This window comes from Mizuhopecten yessoensis, unplaced genomic scaffold, assembly GCF_002113885.1.
Source record: "Mizuhopecten yessoensis strain PY_sf001 unplaced genomic scaffold, ASM211388v2 scaffold10323, whole genome shotgun sequence".
In the NCBI taxonomy this organism is placed as follows: domain Eukaryota; kingdom Metazoa; phylum Mollusca; class Bivalvia; order Pectinida; family Pectinidae; genus Mizuhopecten; species Mizuhopecten yessoensis.
Window position 1 is genome coordinate 363,637 of NW_018408489.1, and position 18,522 is coordinate 382,158.

The 18,522-nt window shown below is 35.3% G+C and overlaps 1 protein-coding gene across 2 annotated transcripts in view; it reads right to left on the reverse strand.

Moving 5' to 3' along the window:
• Positions 1–19: 19 nt before the first annotated feature.
• The window catches only part of LOC110460117, an 85,253-nt gene continuing 66,750 nt past the window's right edge, over positions 20–18,522 (reverse strand). For both annotated transcript variants that reach the window (XM_021512851.1, XM_021512850.1), the window contains exons 11-12: positions 2,414–2,676; positions 20–96 (exon numbers count right to left, since the gene is read on the reverse strand). In XM_021512851.1, coding sequence (XP_021368526.1) covers positions 31–96; positions 2,414–2,676 — 329 coding nt within the window. In that variant the 3' untranslated portion in view covers positions 20–30. The remainder of the gene's footprint in view (positions 97–2,413; positions 2,677–18,522) is intronic.

Sequence of the window (18,522 nt, forward strand, 5' to 3'; positions counted from 1 at the left end):
AACAACAAAAAAGGTACATGTACTGGTATGTTACTGGAGTCGGATCTCCCGGGGGGCGCCGACACCCTCGTCAATCCCGAACACTAGGTAACCATCCTAAAAACAACAAAAAAGGTACATGTACTGTCATGTTAACGCTATTTACAAACACAAAATGGGTGTATGTTTCAACATTACCCAGACAACTTTTTACAACATCTATCTATATACACATGTATCAACGAAAATAATTCTTACCTCTTTACTGATCATCTGATAATAAAAATTGTTCCTCATGCACGCAATTTGATTTCTAATATTATATACACATACGATTGTATTAACTCCTTTTTACTTTATAATAATTATTATAACATGTATTTTAAAAAAAAATGTAAACAAATATGGCCGATTATTTAATATATTGACAAAGACTGTCCAAAGGTAGATAACCCTTTCCGTTTCAGAGCCACCTCCCTCAAATATGATAGCATGCTGCTAGTACGAATTCAAACACATCACAATCGATATCAACACCAGTTTTTGATTACAAAACATCTGGACATCTTCAGAACAGTTTAGGATTTCAATGAAAACAGAAATGTTAGGTACAAATTGTTCCCAAAGTGACAAGTTTTTTTTCATTGTTTTCGAATCGATTATAAATTTAACCGTTAATTAAAAAAATATTTTCATTATCCTAAAACTGTTTCCGAAAACCCAAGATTCCAGCATTCATCCTCTACGAGCATCTGTAAATGGATATTTATTATTATAGGATCAAACAAAACCATGAATATAATACTATGTATACAAATCATATAAAATAGAGTTCAAAGGCCGACAAACATCATGACCTTTATATTGAGGGTCAAAGGTCAGAAAATCATAACATATTTGACCTTTCTTTGTATTCATGCCGTCGTAAAATCATTCCTAGTATCATATGTTCCTTCACCACAAGTCGTACTGTTTTTGTTGTCCTATCGGATGCATTCATTGTTCGGTCTACTTACGACACAAGTTTTCCCGGGGAAAGATTCGTTCTGTTTGAGAAATAAATATTGATTATTTATTGCCCTCACCAAAAAACTCCTTCATTCGGATTTACACTTACAAATATGAACCCTGATTCACTTACTTTTGTTTGCAAAATTTTACCACGTGTCATGCGCATGCCTTGTGTTCCGCTTCCGGTGAACAGAAACTAAACTTACGATACATTCTTTACCGCCTTGGAAGGGAACATTTTGTTGTTAACACCGATCGAAGTTACAAGAAACATGATACTAACATTAAGGATTATCAAAATGTAAAATAAATAGTAACAACGAGAATCAAAATATCTTGAAAGGAAAAATAATGTGATATTTCAGAAAGATAAAAGCGAGTTCTTCAGAACTCTACTGATAACAGATACTGGTTGAACGAAATCTAAAAGTAGTTGTGACATCTGGTAAACTATTTCATAGACATGGTGTATAAATGTCAAAGAGAGGAATGTGTTTCTCATTAAATTGGAATAAAAAAAACGTCAGCAGACGTTAAGAATATTAAAACAGACCCAAAAGTTCTGTGGTAATCAAGTCGTATGCATTCTATATGGTTACAACTGATAGAACGCGTTATCAAAGTTTTTTTAAATTTACCTGTGCTTCGAATTCAGTACATTTTGAAGTAAAGGAGCCAATTTATCAAGTGGAAAATTAAGCATTTCTACAATTATTGGATATGAAAATATATTAGATGACAAAACTTATTTCTATATTCTCATTTGTTAAATCATAGTCAGATGGAGGTCGGTGATTTAACAAGTTGTTACTAATTTTAAACAGCAGGTTAATATTCTCTATGACGTCACTTCAATTCTAACGTAACAATGCCAAATACAATATATTTTTTTATTAACGATTTTGTTACTTTCTTTTCAATCTTGTTTGATAATAAAAACAGCATAACTTCATATTTAACACATCAATTAAGGCCTGAAAAGTTATATGCTTGGTTTCGTCCAATAATGTATCCTTTTCAGGTCCATTTAACCACTTGTTCATCTAAAAACAAGTCCATAATTAATAAATAACACTACCTAATGTAGATAGTATATAAAGTATTAACATAGAGTAAGAGACTGGTAAATATAAGATAACGCAGACAGGCCCCCCTCACTTCGCTGCGGGACTCTCTTTCCGACGTAGATTAGCAAAACCAGCAATGCTCATGTCAACGTGACTGACGTCACTAAACACCGGTAATATGACGTCACACAACATGTGTTGGTATATCCTAACTAAGGTTGCAGTACCGCATTAAAAGTGAACAGGTGTTTTCGAAAGGAAACGAGATTTTTTAAAGAAATAAAGGAGACAAAATAAGGAGAATGAAATTCAAGAAGATAAAAAATATGTAAAACGATTCAAGGGAGGTAACTGACCCTGAGCGCCAGGTATAGGACTTCGCTGCCGCGGTGATCGAGCCAGATGAGTCCATTAGTCGCCTGTGTGATGAACTGGAGGGAGAAGGTCTCATTCTGTGTATATTCCACCATCTGGGGGTGTAGTCCGGTAAACACACTGAAGTTGTAGTGGACGTACGCTCCATCTCCCATAAACCGGATTGTATTGGTGTTCCTCTGTCGGCTCGACACACTTCCGCCCTGTTGGACAAGTCGACTTCCGCCTTGTGTCGACACGGGAGCTAAAAACGCAAAAAAATATATCGTTTGAATATTTATGTCGAGAAAGTTTGCACTCTGAATGGATTTTGAGTTTTTATATTTAGGTATATATTGTTAACAGGACACGAGTGTAAAAGTCCTGCAGTAACAGTGACACAAATATTTTGACAGATGGCGTACGAATCTAATTTTACAAAACGTTTAACAGAGTTTGTACAAGGAAAAAAATAGCCCTTATCGACCCAATAACTTTGCACAGGTCGGTTCGAGACCTGTCATTGTTTTTCAGTTGGATGTTTTCTACACTAACATCTTTAATTCTTAAGTAAGATAGTTGCTATGGTTAACATATCTTAAGTTGTAAAACTTAAACTAATAAAGAAACGAAAAGAAAATAATGTGCAAAGAAATTAAAAATTTAGAATATTCTTTCAGATTTGTTATTTTGTACTTTGTCAAAGGATTTCATAAAAGATAAACGTTACCATCTCCCTATTTTTATTAGATGTATGTTAATGTTGGCCTTTTTAATCAAATATAGTTTAAACTAATAGTATAACAGTATAAGTTGCCAGTATAACTAAAAGGAAGAAAAATGCACAATGACTGTCATTGATATTTGTTGATGTGATCCTTGATACACATGCGGTATCATCTCATCTGATTTCAAATATATAGACACTCCCTTAAACTGTAACCCATGGGGAGCCCCACGTGCCATGATTACAGACGCGCGTGCCAGGTACGTGCTGGAGTGATTCACTGTAATACAAGACTGCAAGGTGTGTACATGTAGTGTTGGCTACTAGGACAAAAATAGAATCTCTAAAACAACCGTAGGGTATCTTCCTCTCCTCAAAACCACGTTCCCCTCCTCTGTGCACTAGGCTCCTTTGACGTAAAGTATCAGTTCGCCAGCAAAACAAGAAGGTGTGAGGAAGCAGAGGATATTTACATAACAAGGACAGTACGTTTGTACAAAAATACAATCATTGTGCATCTAACAGATTTGAAAAACGCCTCAATAGGAGAAAGAAATCAAAGCGGACAATCAAAAATAATATTATTATTTTTCAAATATAATTTGGATGTGTTTTTATGTGGTCCCCTTGTTTTGAAACTAAATTCCGAACTCCAAAATTCACGCGAATTTTGTAAAGTCAATCTTTATGTATCAAAAAGTATTCTTAACTCTTCAGATCCAGCAGGAAAAGTATCACATATTGATTTTGTAGTCAAAATGATTGAGAGATCTCCGCGAGTAATCTCGAAAGTATGAAAACCCAATAACAAATCACCATATAACTATTAAATGAAATTACGTCATCACATCTAAACATAAACAGAGAAAAGCAAATATATCATATATATATATATATATATATATCATATGGGTCAAAGAAGTAATATTTGCCGCGATGCTCTCAGCGTAATTGCTGCCTTCGGCTGTCTTTAGCCGAGGGGACTATTGGTTTTATATAATAGCTATATTTTCAATTATAGTATATCAATTCTATCTTCTTGTAATATGATGTATATGTACATGTAACTGTTCTGTTTTACTGTGTCTTGAAAAAGGAGCGGATCGCTCCGAAAATTTGACAACCTAAACTTGTCCACACTGTTGGAATTACTTCTTTGCCCAATATACATATCATATATATATATATATATATATCCACACTCTCCAGCAAAGTAAATACTGATCGGTGAACGGGGCGTTTACTATTAAGTCACGAATACGGGTCTGTTGACCAACTGCTACCAGTGATACTACTTGAGAGTGTTTAGACCACCCTTCCGGCTCGTAACTACGATAGAAGATTCCATCAAGTGTACCAAGTACAATACACTTAGAACTGAGCGAGACACTCTAGCAAGAAACGACACTCGTTACCAGTTACACTCGTTATAAAAAGTCAAACCTTTTCAGTCAATATATATATATATAAAAAAGAGCTTCGTTCATTCCGGCAAAACTAACATTCGAATATATATCAGCTTCTTATCGTTCTGAAGAGGAGTGCAATATAGATCAAAGTATTTCTTAAGTAAGCAACACAATTATTAGCGCTATACCCAGTTTTATTCTCGTTGAATAACGATTTCAGCCTTTCTCTTGCTTTAATGTTTTGTTTTCTAACCGAAACTACTTCTTTAAGCATACTCTCCTTATATATATGTCTATCCAAAATAACGTAACATGTGGTTTCCGATGTTTAGGATTTCACCTCAAAATTAAAATTGTTCGGTCTTCTTGAAAGATCGATTGCTTTTATCTAATGTATCATATGAAAACTGAAGCGTTGAAAGTTTGGTTATAAATCGAGTGAAATTGCAATGTTTGTTTTCACACTTTCAATTTTCTATGCAATTAACACCCATAAACTAATGGACTCTATATCAACAAAACATTTTCACATTGTGATTTAGTTATATGCGGCAGAGCTTTAAAAGAAATCAAGTTCATGTTCAACACAGTAAGGTTCTTAAAATGTACTTGGGACTACAAAACAAGTTGTAACGGTCAACTAATTACGAGGTCACATATATAAGGCAAACATTGCAGATTGCGGTCGCTCCTTTAAATTTTGCACCTGCTAGTCATAAAAGTAATGTCCTGATATACTGGTGGTCATTTGTCACTGCGGTCAGCAACTGGTCATTTATTTTCGCCACACGACGCCTCATCTCTGACCTAGCTAAGAATTTAGCAGGACCTCCCATCCCCCGGGGGACAAGATTGTATACCTGTATTTGTAAAGACCAGTTCGGGAGTAAACCAGGTAGAAAATACGATGTATTGTGTTGATACGACCCTGTTTATAAAGTTTTACACTAACACCTGTACTTCTTGGCTATTTATTGATACATAACAACAGATAGCGTTTAACAGATTTCATCTCAATATAATGGGTTCAGATATAAAACCACGCCACGTTGAAGAAACGGAAGCTATCTTTAAAACTACAGAGGTATTCTTCTTTTAACCCGTCAGACGAACTGAAGATACTACGAACAATTATATTTTTTATTGAAAAAAAGCAGTATTATTCAGAAACTGCAATTTCGAAATAAATTTTTCATTCTTAAAAAATATCTAATTTATAAAAACATTTATCTAAAATCAAATGAAATTGCACACCAATGTTTATGTTAATGTACAAATTTATTCATTCAAATACGAGACCATTTCTAAGAATATTTGTGTGTCTCCAGAGAAATAAATTAAATTCGATAAGATCAGTTCAGCGAGAGTTTCAGTAAGTATGTACATGTACGTGTTAAACAGTTATGTATCTGAAGGCAATGTAAATCTGTCTAGCACACACACACAGACTATACTAAATACCCTAGGCCATTACGTACCTAACAGATAAAAGCGATAGCAGCTCTTTATCCACCATATCAATGCCATATAAAATAAAGTGGTGTTTTAAATGTGGGAGGAAATGTCAAGTGAGCAAGGTTTAGCGACAGAGTGCGACAATAAATCGTATTTTATCTCTGCAGCAAAGAATGCGATGAATATTCGTTTGAATGTCTTACATTTACATTTCCACTGTAGATCCCTATACAAAACAACTACCAGGAGAAATTGCATTCATAGGGCTATGAACACGATTGGATCAGTGTCATTTTGAAGCTTCTCCTGGCGCCTTGCATTACGTGAGACCGTCGTAAGAAGTAAACATTTAGAAGACGTTAGGCTGTTACAGGAATGTCACTTACACTGACGATACAAAAACTGCAACGCCACAAATAATAGGGACTACTTATATTAAGATAATACTAATATACAGGTGTGAATTTAAGTTCAATTTCATGAAAGGTGTTTTATTAAATTTAAAACTTGAAAATTAACTAAGCGATCTGATACGTTCGTGTTTTATACTGTATGTGTGTTTAGCTCCATATTGAAATCAACAACAATACATTTGCTTATTATCGTTCTTAAAAGCAGACATAAGGAACCATAAGTATAGGTATATCCCTTGCCGTACACAGCTATTGTGTAAGTGACCAGGATTACAGCACCAAGGAGGACACCTATCATGAATTACACAAGAATACAAAGGACAGAGATCCGTCACAGCGACCCTTGGACTCTTCAGGATCATTGTGTTTCCATACCGACGCCGTGGTTTCGTATTTCTATCTCCGATAGACAGATATATCCCTGATGACGTCACGATTACGTGTATAACCTGTAGATACTATCTCTAGAAATACCTGAAGTAGGGTATATTATGAACAGTGTACTAAAGAAAGTAGCTGTACTTTAAACAATTTTAAATCAAAACGAGAAGAATCGTGACGACCAAAACAAAGATGGCCATCAACAAAGGATAAACAATCTGATGATATCTGTGTATTATGTGAATATCTTTAAGAATAAGTTTCAATATTTGAATTACACTCAACTATACAAACTTAATGTATAACTGTGATCAACTTACCTAACGTTCTGGTATAGAACGACCGCTCATTTGAAGCATTTCTCAAGAAAAGAAAAAAAATGCATAAATGACGTTTATGTCGAAATAAAATGCCTTTGACTAAATTCAAATTAAGATTTCCATCCATATCTTTTAACAAGCATGTCCGGAACACTACAGCAACGATACTACTTCGAGCAACGTAAAATGACGTCACAATGAAGCTTCTTTTCATGTCGCCATGTAGTTTTGCTTTTTGTAAATGTGAGTAAAAGATATAGAATACATTGTTTATAGTTCAATTTATCAAGTTCATCTTTGTAAGTGAGTTTCAGTGGAGAATACAGTATAGTAGATTAAGAATTTCCAAGCTGCATTTGTTTCTACCACCTTATCTCGCCCTAGTTTAAAAATTAGGAATTAAATCACACATCTTAGTAATCAAAATTATGAAATTATGAAAGCCTATTCTGTTCAATATTCTAGAGACGGGGTCAATCTAACTGTATGCCAGAATACACACGTCACAAACAGTTACTAACCAGACCTTTATACATTAATCATTACACATGAGTAATAGCTACTATCACGATTACGGTAACGATAGCGAAGTATCCCCTGTAGGCAAGGAGCGTTTCGTTTACTTTGACGCGTGATCCGCAATATATATAAGCCTGATGCTGACAGGTCTCGTTACTATGCGTTAGAGTAGAAACCTATCCTCGTGTAAACGTCTTTAGACAAACCTCGCATGAATCATGACTGATAATTCCTCTATCTTTCAGAAAAAATAGACATATGTTACTCAATTTTCCAACATGTTTACCGTATCCATGACAGGCCAGGCGTTGCTAAGCACCCGGTACCATCTTCAAATCTAGTTTATTCGATGAGTACCAGCTTAGGCTTAGTGTTAGAAAAATCTCGTACCAATCCCGATATCTGAAGAATCATAAAATACATTTTCGCCTGCTGACGTAATTTATCATTGACAGTCTGATTTTTTCGTTAGATAAGATGACGATAACACAACTTTTGTAATTTTCAAGCGAATGATGTAAAAGATTGATACTGAAGTAGAAGGCGACTATCATTTTGTATTAATATGTGATATGTACAACGACTTAAGAAGTTAATATATCAAAAAATGCTATTGGCAAAAACCTTCAATGTTTAAATTAATACAGTTATTGAGTGTCAATAACAACAAGGAATAAGCCGTTTCGGCAAATAAATTTTTGAAGCAAATAAGATAAGAGCTGTATTTCTTCCACTTTTGTCATGCTGTTTCACATCTTTATTATGTATTGTATGTAATATGTAATAAGTACTCATGGGCCGTAAGGCCTACAGTCAATAAATTGAATTGAATTGAATTGAATTGATTTCCGGATTACATAAACAATCTACATAGTGCAGTTTATGTATTTTCCAAATCACAAATGTTACTCGGTGACTCAACCGGAATCATTGTCAGGCAACTTAATGTTGTAGCAAAAATCATAACACCCTCCCTCAAACAAGTAAAATAATGAAGCAAGCCTAAGGAGATCACAAAATAAGAGTTGGGATAACAAAACCCGAATACACAACAAAAGTTCAGTCAAAATAAGGTCTGTATTTGTTAAACGAGACGTCATAATGTTATTATGCATCACAGACTAACTTCTCTATAAATCCGTGTTTATGACGTCGTCGGGTAATAAACTAGCCCATGCATCCTGTATCTTATCAGATTGAGACAAAGAAACGAAGCATATCATACATGCATATCGAGGCATTTCATTGCCTTTAATCTTCTAGAAAATGCACAGAATGGCCGGTATTTCATGTCAGACGCCGAAATCTCGTGTATCTACAAGCTCTGGGTTTAGCTGATTATGATAATGGCATCTTCTTCGTATCTGTGTGGTTTTGTATACAAACGAAAACATGCTGTGCTTTGAAATTGCAAAGCGCAACCATACTTTTTTCGTTCGTTCGGCAAGGTTCAACGTATTATTGCCGAACGCGCATATACACGTGTGGTGTACTGATTTGTAAATAGCAGCATGTTGTACATGTATGCCTAATGGTCACGTGGTTGAGTGGGCGTTTGACCTTCCGAGTATACACTTGTGTTATCCCTCACCGTATCAGCATTAATAAGCACGAACAATTAAACCGTCGAAAGGGATAGAATACGGAATAAATTAAATCTAATTAACGCATAATTACCAGTATCCGATATTAAACGATATATCAAAACATCATAGTCCTTACACTTTTCTTGTAAAAGCGAAGTAACAATTTACCCGCCGCTTGGAGAGGCCCCATAAGGGGGATCTGCTGTGCAAGATAAGACAGTACATGTAGGCTTAATTAGACACACATATCTTGTCGATCATATTTCACTTCCGGCTACCTATCTAAACAAACATCGATGGATGATAGCAGGCATTGACCTTTCACCTGACTAAGATGCACCACGCCAGGTCTGCTGCAAGACAGAGTTACCGTCATTAACAGAGAACGTCAGTTTTATCCGTCAGACGAGAAATCGGGGAGACATTTACAGTATTATCTACGTCATTAGGCACTTAGGTATGCCATCAGCCTCGATCAAGATATGGTTACAGATTCGTTATTCATTCTACAAATTACAGTTGTATAGACCTTGCATTGTTTGGAAACTAGTTTTGCAGTTGGCTACAATAAGTACACTTTCGTTGGTACTCGCGTGTTATCAGGTAATATTAATCTGTGACAGTTTTATCCGACATTGTGTTTGCATTACAATGTACGCGTAAAAAAGACCGTGAAACAACCACTAACAACAGGTAGAATTAAAGAAGAGAAAACTGAAATATACTCGTTCCCTTCAAGAAATGAAGAACTTTTACATTCGATAGATATTAAGAAACAACAAGACTGTAAGGTCATTTTTGAAATATGTATGGTAACGTTGTCGATATCATTAGTTGTGTAAGAAATGGGGATGTTGTAAGTTATCCAAAAACGAAAACTTGAAAACTCCCAAGACATTGTTAAATTTTGAAATTGTTGATGTAGTATTAGGTATGTCCCTTGCACATTTACAAACAACAAAACGTGGTACTCTAATGGACATAATAAGCCGATATCAGGTTATGTGTTGCACACGTGACATTGGTTTCATTTTACACGTGACCTCGTAAACATGCTATCATTAGACTAAGCACAGCAAAACGACTAGGGTGCTACTTAACATACTTCGCAATACTCATTACTAAAAGATATGCCTCACATCTGTACTTGTTCTCCCTCGCCAGAGAATGGCCAGCTTGATATCATTCCGAATTTTTCTGTGAATTCCTTATGATTCTCTATCGAAATTATGTATTTTTCGTGAGGTCGTGAGACTATTCGTAAAATCCGATATTCATCCAAACATCTAGACATTTCCACCTGGCATAGGACCAGAATAGATAATTTTTGACAGATAACTGAACTGATTTAAGATATAATGTTATTGGAATTAAGCTAACCACGCTTTAGAGGTATAGCTTTGTTATGTTTTCACCAATAAACAGCATGGCTCACCGTTACATAATATTTCTATGTATACGCGTAACAACCGACCATTCCTCAGCAGGGAGCACTAATAGCCTACAGTTTGTCCCTGGTTGTAATATCTACGTTCAACCTTTTGTCGTCCTTTCAATTACTTTCCCATGCTAGATATATTAAATATTAAAGATGAAAGCCTTTTATTTTTGCTGTTCAGAAGATGAATGGAAATATATCGCCATCATCTTAGACAGCAACTTTCGCAAAAAGTTTCTAACGAGACAAAAAATTTAAAAAAAATATATGTACCGATTTTTGTTTCAAAACGCTGCATTATAAATAAATAGATATTTTATTCTTTTGATTCATGAAAAACTTCATAATCAATCATTGATTTACAATTGTAAATAAATAATAAGTAAAATAGAAAAGTATGCGTCAGTACATCTAAAGCCGATGCTTAAGCAAAAACCCATCTTACAAATATGAGTCCAACCTGATCTATGAGGGTACTAGGTTTTCTTTAAAGGAAACCCTTCTAGTTAAGGTTTAGAAACAACCCTAACAGGACAGATTTAGAAACACCAAACAACATAAGGTATTGAGGCAACCCTACCTGGCGAAGTTTAGAGACAACCCTACCAGTTAAGGTATTGAGACAACCCTACCAGATGACATTAAAAGACAACCCTATCATTTGAAGTTTCTCACCAGATGACATTTAGGGGCAACTCTATCAGGTGTAGCCTAGAGACAACCCTGCCCGGCTAGGTATTGTGACAACCCTACTAGAGGCGTTTAGAGACAACCTTACCAGGTGAAGTATTGAGACACCCCTACCAGATGTGGTAAAGAGACAACCCTACTAGGTGAAGTATTGAAACAACCCTACCAGACGAATTATTGAAACAACCCTACCAGGTGTGGTATTGAGACAACCCTACCAAGTGAAGCTTAGAGACAACTCTACCAGGTGATATTAAAACAACCCTACTAGGTGTGATATATAGACAACCCTACCAGGTGACGTTTAACGACAATCTTTACAGGTAAAGTTTAGAAACATCTCTACCAGGTGAAGTATTGAAACAACCCTACTAGGTAAGATTTAGAAACAACTCTACCAGGTGTGGTATACCCTAACAGGTAAAATGTAGAGGCAATCTGACCAGTAATTAGTCAATCCTTTTTAGAGTATTTTTGAGACAACAGTAACAGGTGTGGTTTAGAAACAACTCTACCAGGTGTGGTACAGACGCTCCCATACTATAGGAACGAAGTAAGCGGATTAAATCAGCAAAACCAGAAAACTTAAAAACCGACATTTATATAGAACCTGGGTAGGTTTAAGTCTTACAAACAATATCCTAACTGTTCGGTGATCGGTTCGAGGATAAAGATTTGAACTATTGCACGAGTGTTTGTCGTTGTTTTTCTTTTGTATCAGACGGCTAAACCGCCATAAAACATACGTCTTGTATCTATGTAAGGACGTGTGCGTCTCAACCAGACTTGTATTACTTTATAAAGCATAAATATACTAGTTTGTTTTCGTTGTTTTTATTCATTAAAATAAAGCCTACCAATTGTACAAAAAGTGTAATTCTGGTTTCAAAGTTTATGAAAACAGACCGTGTAATATATTCATCAAAATACTTTACAGTAAATGTCAATGTTTGCATATTGTGATATAGCAAAACTAATTTATGTAAAACAGTATATTTATATACGATGCATGTTTAATGGTTTGTTTCTTTTTCCCCGAACATCTGACATTTCGTAACATCCTTCGCAGATAGATCTGCAAACATTGCATCAGGACATTCGAAATTGCTTTCTATAATTAGCATGCCACTGGCAGTCATCTGAAAACTGGTCTTCTTGTTTATTCTCCTACCGTAGTCTAGAAACGAGCAGATACAGTACTGAGGTCAACTTATTAAAGACATTTAGTTTGTCCATTGTTACACCATTCTCGGCGGGGGTTAAAAACCAAAATTATGTTTTTGTAAAAGTAATGAGGAAGATGAGCTTACAGACATAAATGTACAGACAACTCGAACAGTCCTATTTCCACATCTTTATTTTTCATTATATCGTTGAAATACTAAAATAACAACTTGTGCTGATTAAAAACATTCTCTGGTAAATAAAAAACAAATAAGAACCTGTCGGGGCGCAATTAAACCAGATTCTACAAAACTGCAATGTTTACTTTCACAAATACCGTGTTTCATGTTAAATATACGAAATGTACCTAGCTATATGTATAAATCACTACCTGATCTTATTTAAGATTTCTTAGCTAATCTAATTATACCGTGAACTTGTTTTCCCGAACTTCGTTACAGACCTGAGGCCTATTACATTACAGTGACGAGTGGTAGGCGTAGCTTTATAGAAGAGCAGACAACATCCCTATTACAGGAACATCTCAGTCAGCGGCTTCTATCTCTCCCCACTTGTCCAATGAAGCTAATTTTAACCAGTTTCATCGGAAATAGTTAGAGAATCTTTGAAAGTATATCGGTGCCGCATGTGGCTCGGGAAATATGGTAAGAAACCGTAACCCGTCCGGAATGCATGGTTTCGATCTAGATTTTGCGCGATGCATGATGTCTTTCCTTTTGTTTTGGTGTCTTCTAAGCTCCTAATCGTATTAACATTGATTGCTGATGCTATCCTTGTTTGCTGAAGACGTCAAGGTTTGTTTTCTTTTTCATTTGCTATATAACTTGTATATGATGCTAAATGTTTAGTGTGAAAATCTATTTCACATGATGTATTAGCATTGTTGTGGGTTCGAATGTGACCTACAATAATTTGGAAATATCTTAAACACACGCAATTTATCGTAAAATAACGTCAAAGCGAAAATTCCCCCTGACCATTTACTTCACGATACCAAAGTAAACGAAACAAGTCAATTTCTCTTTACAAAGTTTATTGATTGATTAAGCTATACTCTGAGATAAGTAAATAATTTCAAGTTAACTCACAAAGAGAACTATTTGAAGAAAACTCGCAAAAGGCAGCATCGGCGAAAATAAATCATATTCATACCGCTTTTGATCAAGAAACTGCTTAAGTAAAATATATAAAATTTAAATGAAAACACAGAACAAAGGCGGTACGCAGAACTCGACACATCCAGATTCTCATAAAAAACATGACATGCAAATGCAAAGATATGGGGCACCGTTTGACTAGAATATATATCAGTGAACTACTCTTATCCTTCGATAGGTGTAAAGATGCATGTTTAATCATTATGGTGGCGAGTTAATGTTACACTAATTTTATGTTTAGTATCTGTCCTGAATTTACTAAAACTGCATAGCATTCAATATTTTATTATTGTAAAATTAAACAGTTCAGCAAATGTTTACATTAAAAGAGACCGGATGCCATCATTTGCCAACTACAGGTTTATGATTAGGTTTTCATCCTATATGTTTTACAGAACCACACTCATGGCATTCCAAATCTGTTCTTCATGTCCTCTTGACTGTCATCTTTACATTTTTCTTACTTTTCTTTCATTTCCATTGTTTTCTTTTGACCCCGTATAACCTTGCTGTTGATGGTCAATTATAAACCAATTAAGAAGACATTACCGAAAAGCAATTGGTCAATCAATAAACGTATTCTTCGAACCGTATACCAGAAGACGATTAATTTTCCAAACACTGTCTCTACTTTGTAATTATCTAAATAAATTGACATCTACCTTCGAGATTCTGCGGTGCCCTTGCCATTTGTAAGCGTTTTAGTTGACCTTCTTGTAGTTATTATTATACTATTAACGTTTATAAACCATTGTAAATCAATCCGACAAATAAATAAATGAACACTAAGAATGATATACAAGTGGATGATTAATTATTCAATCAATATCTTTACCATTAAATTATTTAAATTCCACATCTACCTTCGAGCTTTTTGATGCCATGACCTTGACATTTGTTAGCGTTTCAGTTGCCCTTCTTGTAAATATTATTTTAATATTCACGATTGTTTATTTTACTTTGATCTGAAGAACAAACTTCACACCCTTCTTCTGTTCGATACATCCTTCGCTGTGCTTTACGGCAATGGGGCTACACATTTACACCTTTGACTTTAAACAGATTTTATAGTTCAAAACTGTTACAAAGGTTTTAGTACATTTACACAATGTTTACGATATACGTGTACTTGTTTTGGCCTAATTATATAGCCCACTATCTGTAAAAGATAATTTCCCAACATTGTCCACTGAAACAAAAACAAAATATGATACCAGCCAAGGGTCAAATATTAACAGGGCATGATGATAACTACAATTATTCCTATGTGTGTATCATAATGTTTATGAACAGGTAGATGGTATGAACAATAGTTTATACCTATGTTGATAGATCACTAGAATTAATCTTAAATATTCATTGAAACGATATCACGTGGGTGTTATAGTGGAATGTAACGCCTAGCGTAGCTTAAATTCACAGGGCGAAATAATAAAATTCTGATTTGACATGAAATGACTCATGTATCAAAGCATTAGAGAAAACCAGTTTTTTTTTTCACAGTACATGATCAACAGCTTTGATTAAATCAGCGAATAACAATCTCCTCAATGAGCCAGGGTTTCTACCGCAATAAATAATATTATAGTAACGCACTCAGCCGGAACGTACCATAGAAGGGTATCCGTCGAGCTTTGACAACAACCCAGCTAGCTCAAATCAAATTGTACTGTAGTATCTGACTACTCTCAATAGTAACATTATCTATGTAACATTACGACGGCTACCTTTTACTTTCGTATGTAATTTACTCGACCGAAATCGGTTTCAATAAGAAAGCCGGTTAAATGTAAGACGAGAGAGCCAGAACTTTGCAATGCCACTCTAATTTGTCCGGATCCAGTTTCACCTTTGTCGACTGGTGTTGTGATGTTAATATGTACATTGCATTTTTGCTCTAGTTTTCTATAACTTTCTGTCTTCAGTAGTATTTAAATATTCTACAGTCAATTCATTAACAAAATATTGTTTGACATCAATTTTTTAACCTGAATATTAAGTGAATGCAATGAAAGACTTACCTGTATAAAACAGCAGAACAAGCAGGAAGCTTGCCAAACGTATCATCTTGAAATTCTGTTGTAAAATTCACAATTTCATGATTGATATATAGACATTCACAGAGTATTATTTTAAATCCAGTGTGATTTAAACCACGGAATACAGGTAGTTTGTAAACAGGACACACGTCGCCGATCAAACGCCGACTGGTGTACTAAACACACGTTATGAATGTGTCGAGTTTCTCCTATGTATTATTATCCCGTAGACTCAAGGTAGCCGTGGGGATCTATGCTAGGGCTATGTGTGTATATATAATACTAAAATCCCGGCCCACGTCTCGGCAGTGTATACGATGAGAGTAATACCGTACTCAATACTCTACTGAGATGGCATTCTCGTCGGTAGCGAGGTTTTTTCCCTTCACAACAACTGACGTCACTTCCCTCTCACGCGCTGTTTAGCACGCGTTGCTTCTGCTATCGAAAGTCAGAGGCTGAAAATGTTCGGTTCTACTGCAACATGCTGAGCACGTGGGACTATCGTCTGCTCCAGACGCAGGACAGCGAAACTGAAGTCACTTCAACGAAAAACTAGCATTGACCTCAATTTTTTTGCTTGAATAGTTTTATTTTACTCAACCCCCACATACGTTTTAGGAACAAGTGGTTTATTTGGGTGTTAGCGTTATCAGATCCTATGCATCACGTAATCTGCCTGGAGCGTTCGACTGACGAGGTCATTATTTATCGAATGTGTCTCCCGTCGTGGGCCTCCAGGCGATTTTCGTAAGAGATAGAGGTGGTAGACTTGCTTTGCCTTCAGCCCTAACTTGGTACAGAAGATGCCTCTTTGGAGCATAGATGTAACTTCAAGGGGTACGCAATAGGGTATTTTATTCATCATGATGTTAAAGATAATTTATAATATTTGTTGCAAACTTTCATGTTTTCTGAATGCCTCAACGCAAAGTAACATGTTACGGGTCCAGTTTGATTTTACATGACAACACTACGTTGTAACTGTACATTACAGCTCCCCAAGTACCCAGTTATCAGTGCTATGGGTGTTAAGCCGGGGTTTACTTATGTCTAGTGAGTGACCAGGAGATTTAAGTGCCAATAAAAGTCTCTAACGATCAGACTGGATCACAAAAGAAGACAATTATGATTGTTAAAAGCCCGCCATGGAGATCGCGAGTTCCCACGATGGACACGTATAACTCAAGTATCGGGTATCACTAGAAGTATGTCAAGTTGTCTTGTCAGTTCAGTTTTAAAAAGTTTTAAGAAGCAATACAATTCAATTCAATTGAAATATAAGCGACAACTGTATCAATAGGAAAACTATAGTAAAGTATAGCATTGGATCGGATGATCACATATTAAAATGCTTAATTTGCTTTCTTTAAAGATTAAATAATCTATTATGAGATATTTTATGTCAAACACAAACTTATTTCCATTATCAGTTCTATTTTGCTATAGTAGTAATTAAGTAACCGATAATAAACATATCGTTACTAAATAACCAATAGCAATATATTATTGATAGGAATAAAGAAAACAACATTTAAATTATTGTACTGGTGACTAGCCACTAAAATTTTGTCAGGATTTTATTCAGCTACATTCATGCCTATCTTTTCGTGTCAAAGTTTTTCTACATAAATTTACGCTTCTAAGAATTGAGACAATATGATTTGTTCAGGCTAAATTTCAACATACTGGTATAAAAATGCTTTAATTACATTCCCCCGTCCACATTCACAAATATTACTCTGACGATATTTAAATGTCTATATGGAAAACCAGTGAAAATCTAAAGCAACGAGTAGAACAGATGAACTACCGACTTTTGATCACAGTTTTCGAGCACTTTACCAGCAGACTCCGCATTTTTTGTATCAATGGGGATATCAGAGCCGTGAGATTGGGGGTCCGATCCCAATAAACTTCCGCCACAAATTGCTACGGTGGCTGAAGACGGAAAACATATGGCGAGAGAGATAACTACAGGGTCTCACTTCGAAGTTCGACGTCTGAGTGCATAACGTATCAATTATAGAAAACTGTCGGTAGATCTAATCTGGAAGTATTTCTGTGTTTATCTTGGAGGTTTATGCTAGTGTTAGGGGCGGGCAATGAAAATCAGGGACTATGTTAGAGCTAGGATTTTAGTTTGTTGGAATTCCAACATTTTAAAAGCGTATAAATCTTTTTATCTTAAATTTCACGAAATGTTTTAAAACTATTTTAGAAATATGTTGCTAGTTTTTTGAAGTATCGTTATATACTTCTTGATAAATCGGAAACATATTTTTCAAAAGTAACTCTGTCATATTTTGTTCTATTTCCTGCATTTCTTGTCGAATCCCACCGTAAACACCACTGAATATAGCGTATTTACATAACACTAGCATCGAGGCATCAGTATATCTTGCTTAAAACTACATTTCGTGCAATTTGGCAGATGTACAGACGTTTATCACTTCAAACAATTATGAGTAACCGTTCTTTACATGCTACTTTGCACTCCTAGCTATATATAGCACATGAAAAAGGACAGAGGATGCTAGCGTGAAACATTACACTAATTTCAGGGAAACATTAGTACCGTATATACACCCTCTGTATCTAAGACTTACAATACTATACGGTTTCTCTATTAGATCATATTACACGATTACTCATCGGTAACACTAAGAATTGAATAGGAATACGAAAAAAAGAGTTCATATAAATATAAATCTATTATTAAGTAAATGAGCTTCATTGGTGACCTATGTTAACCATTTGTTCTTATTTCAGTATGTATGTGAATGGTCAAC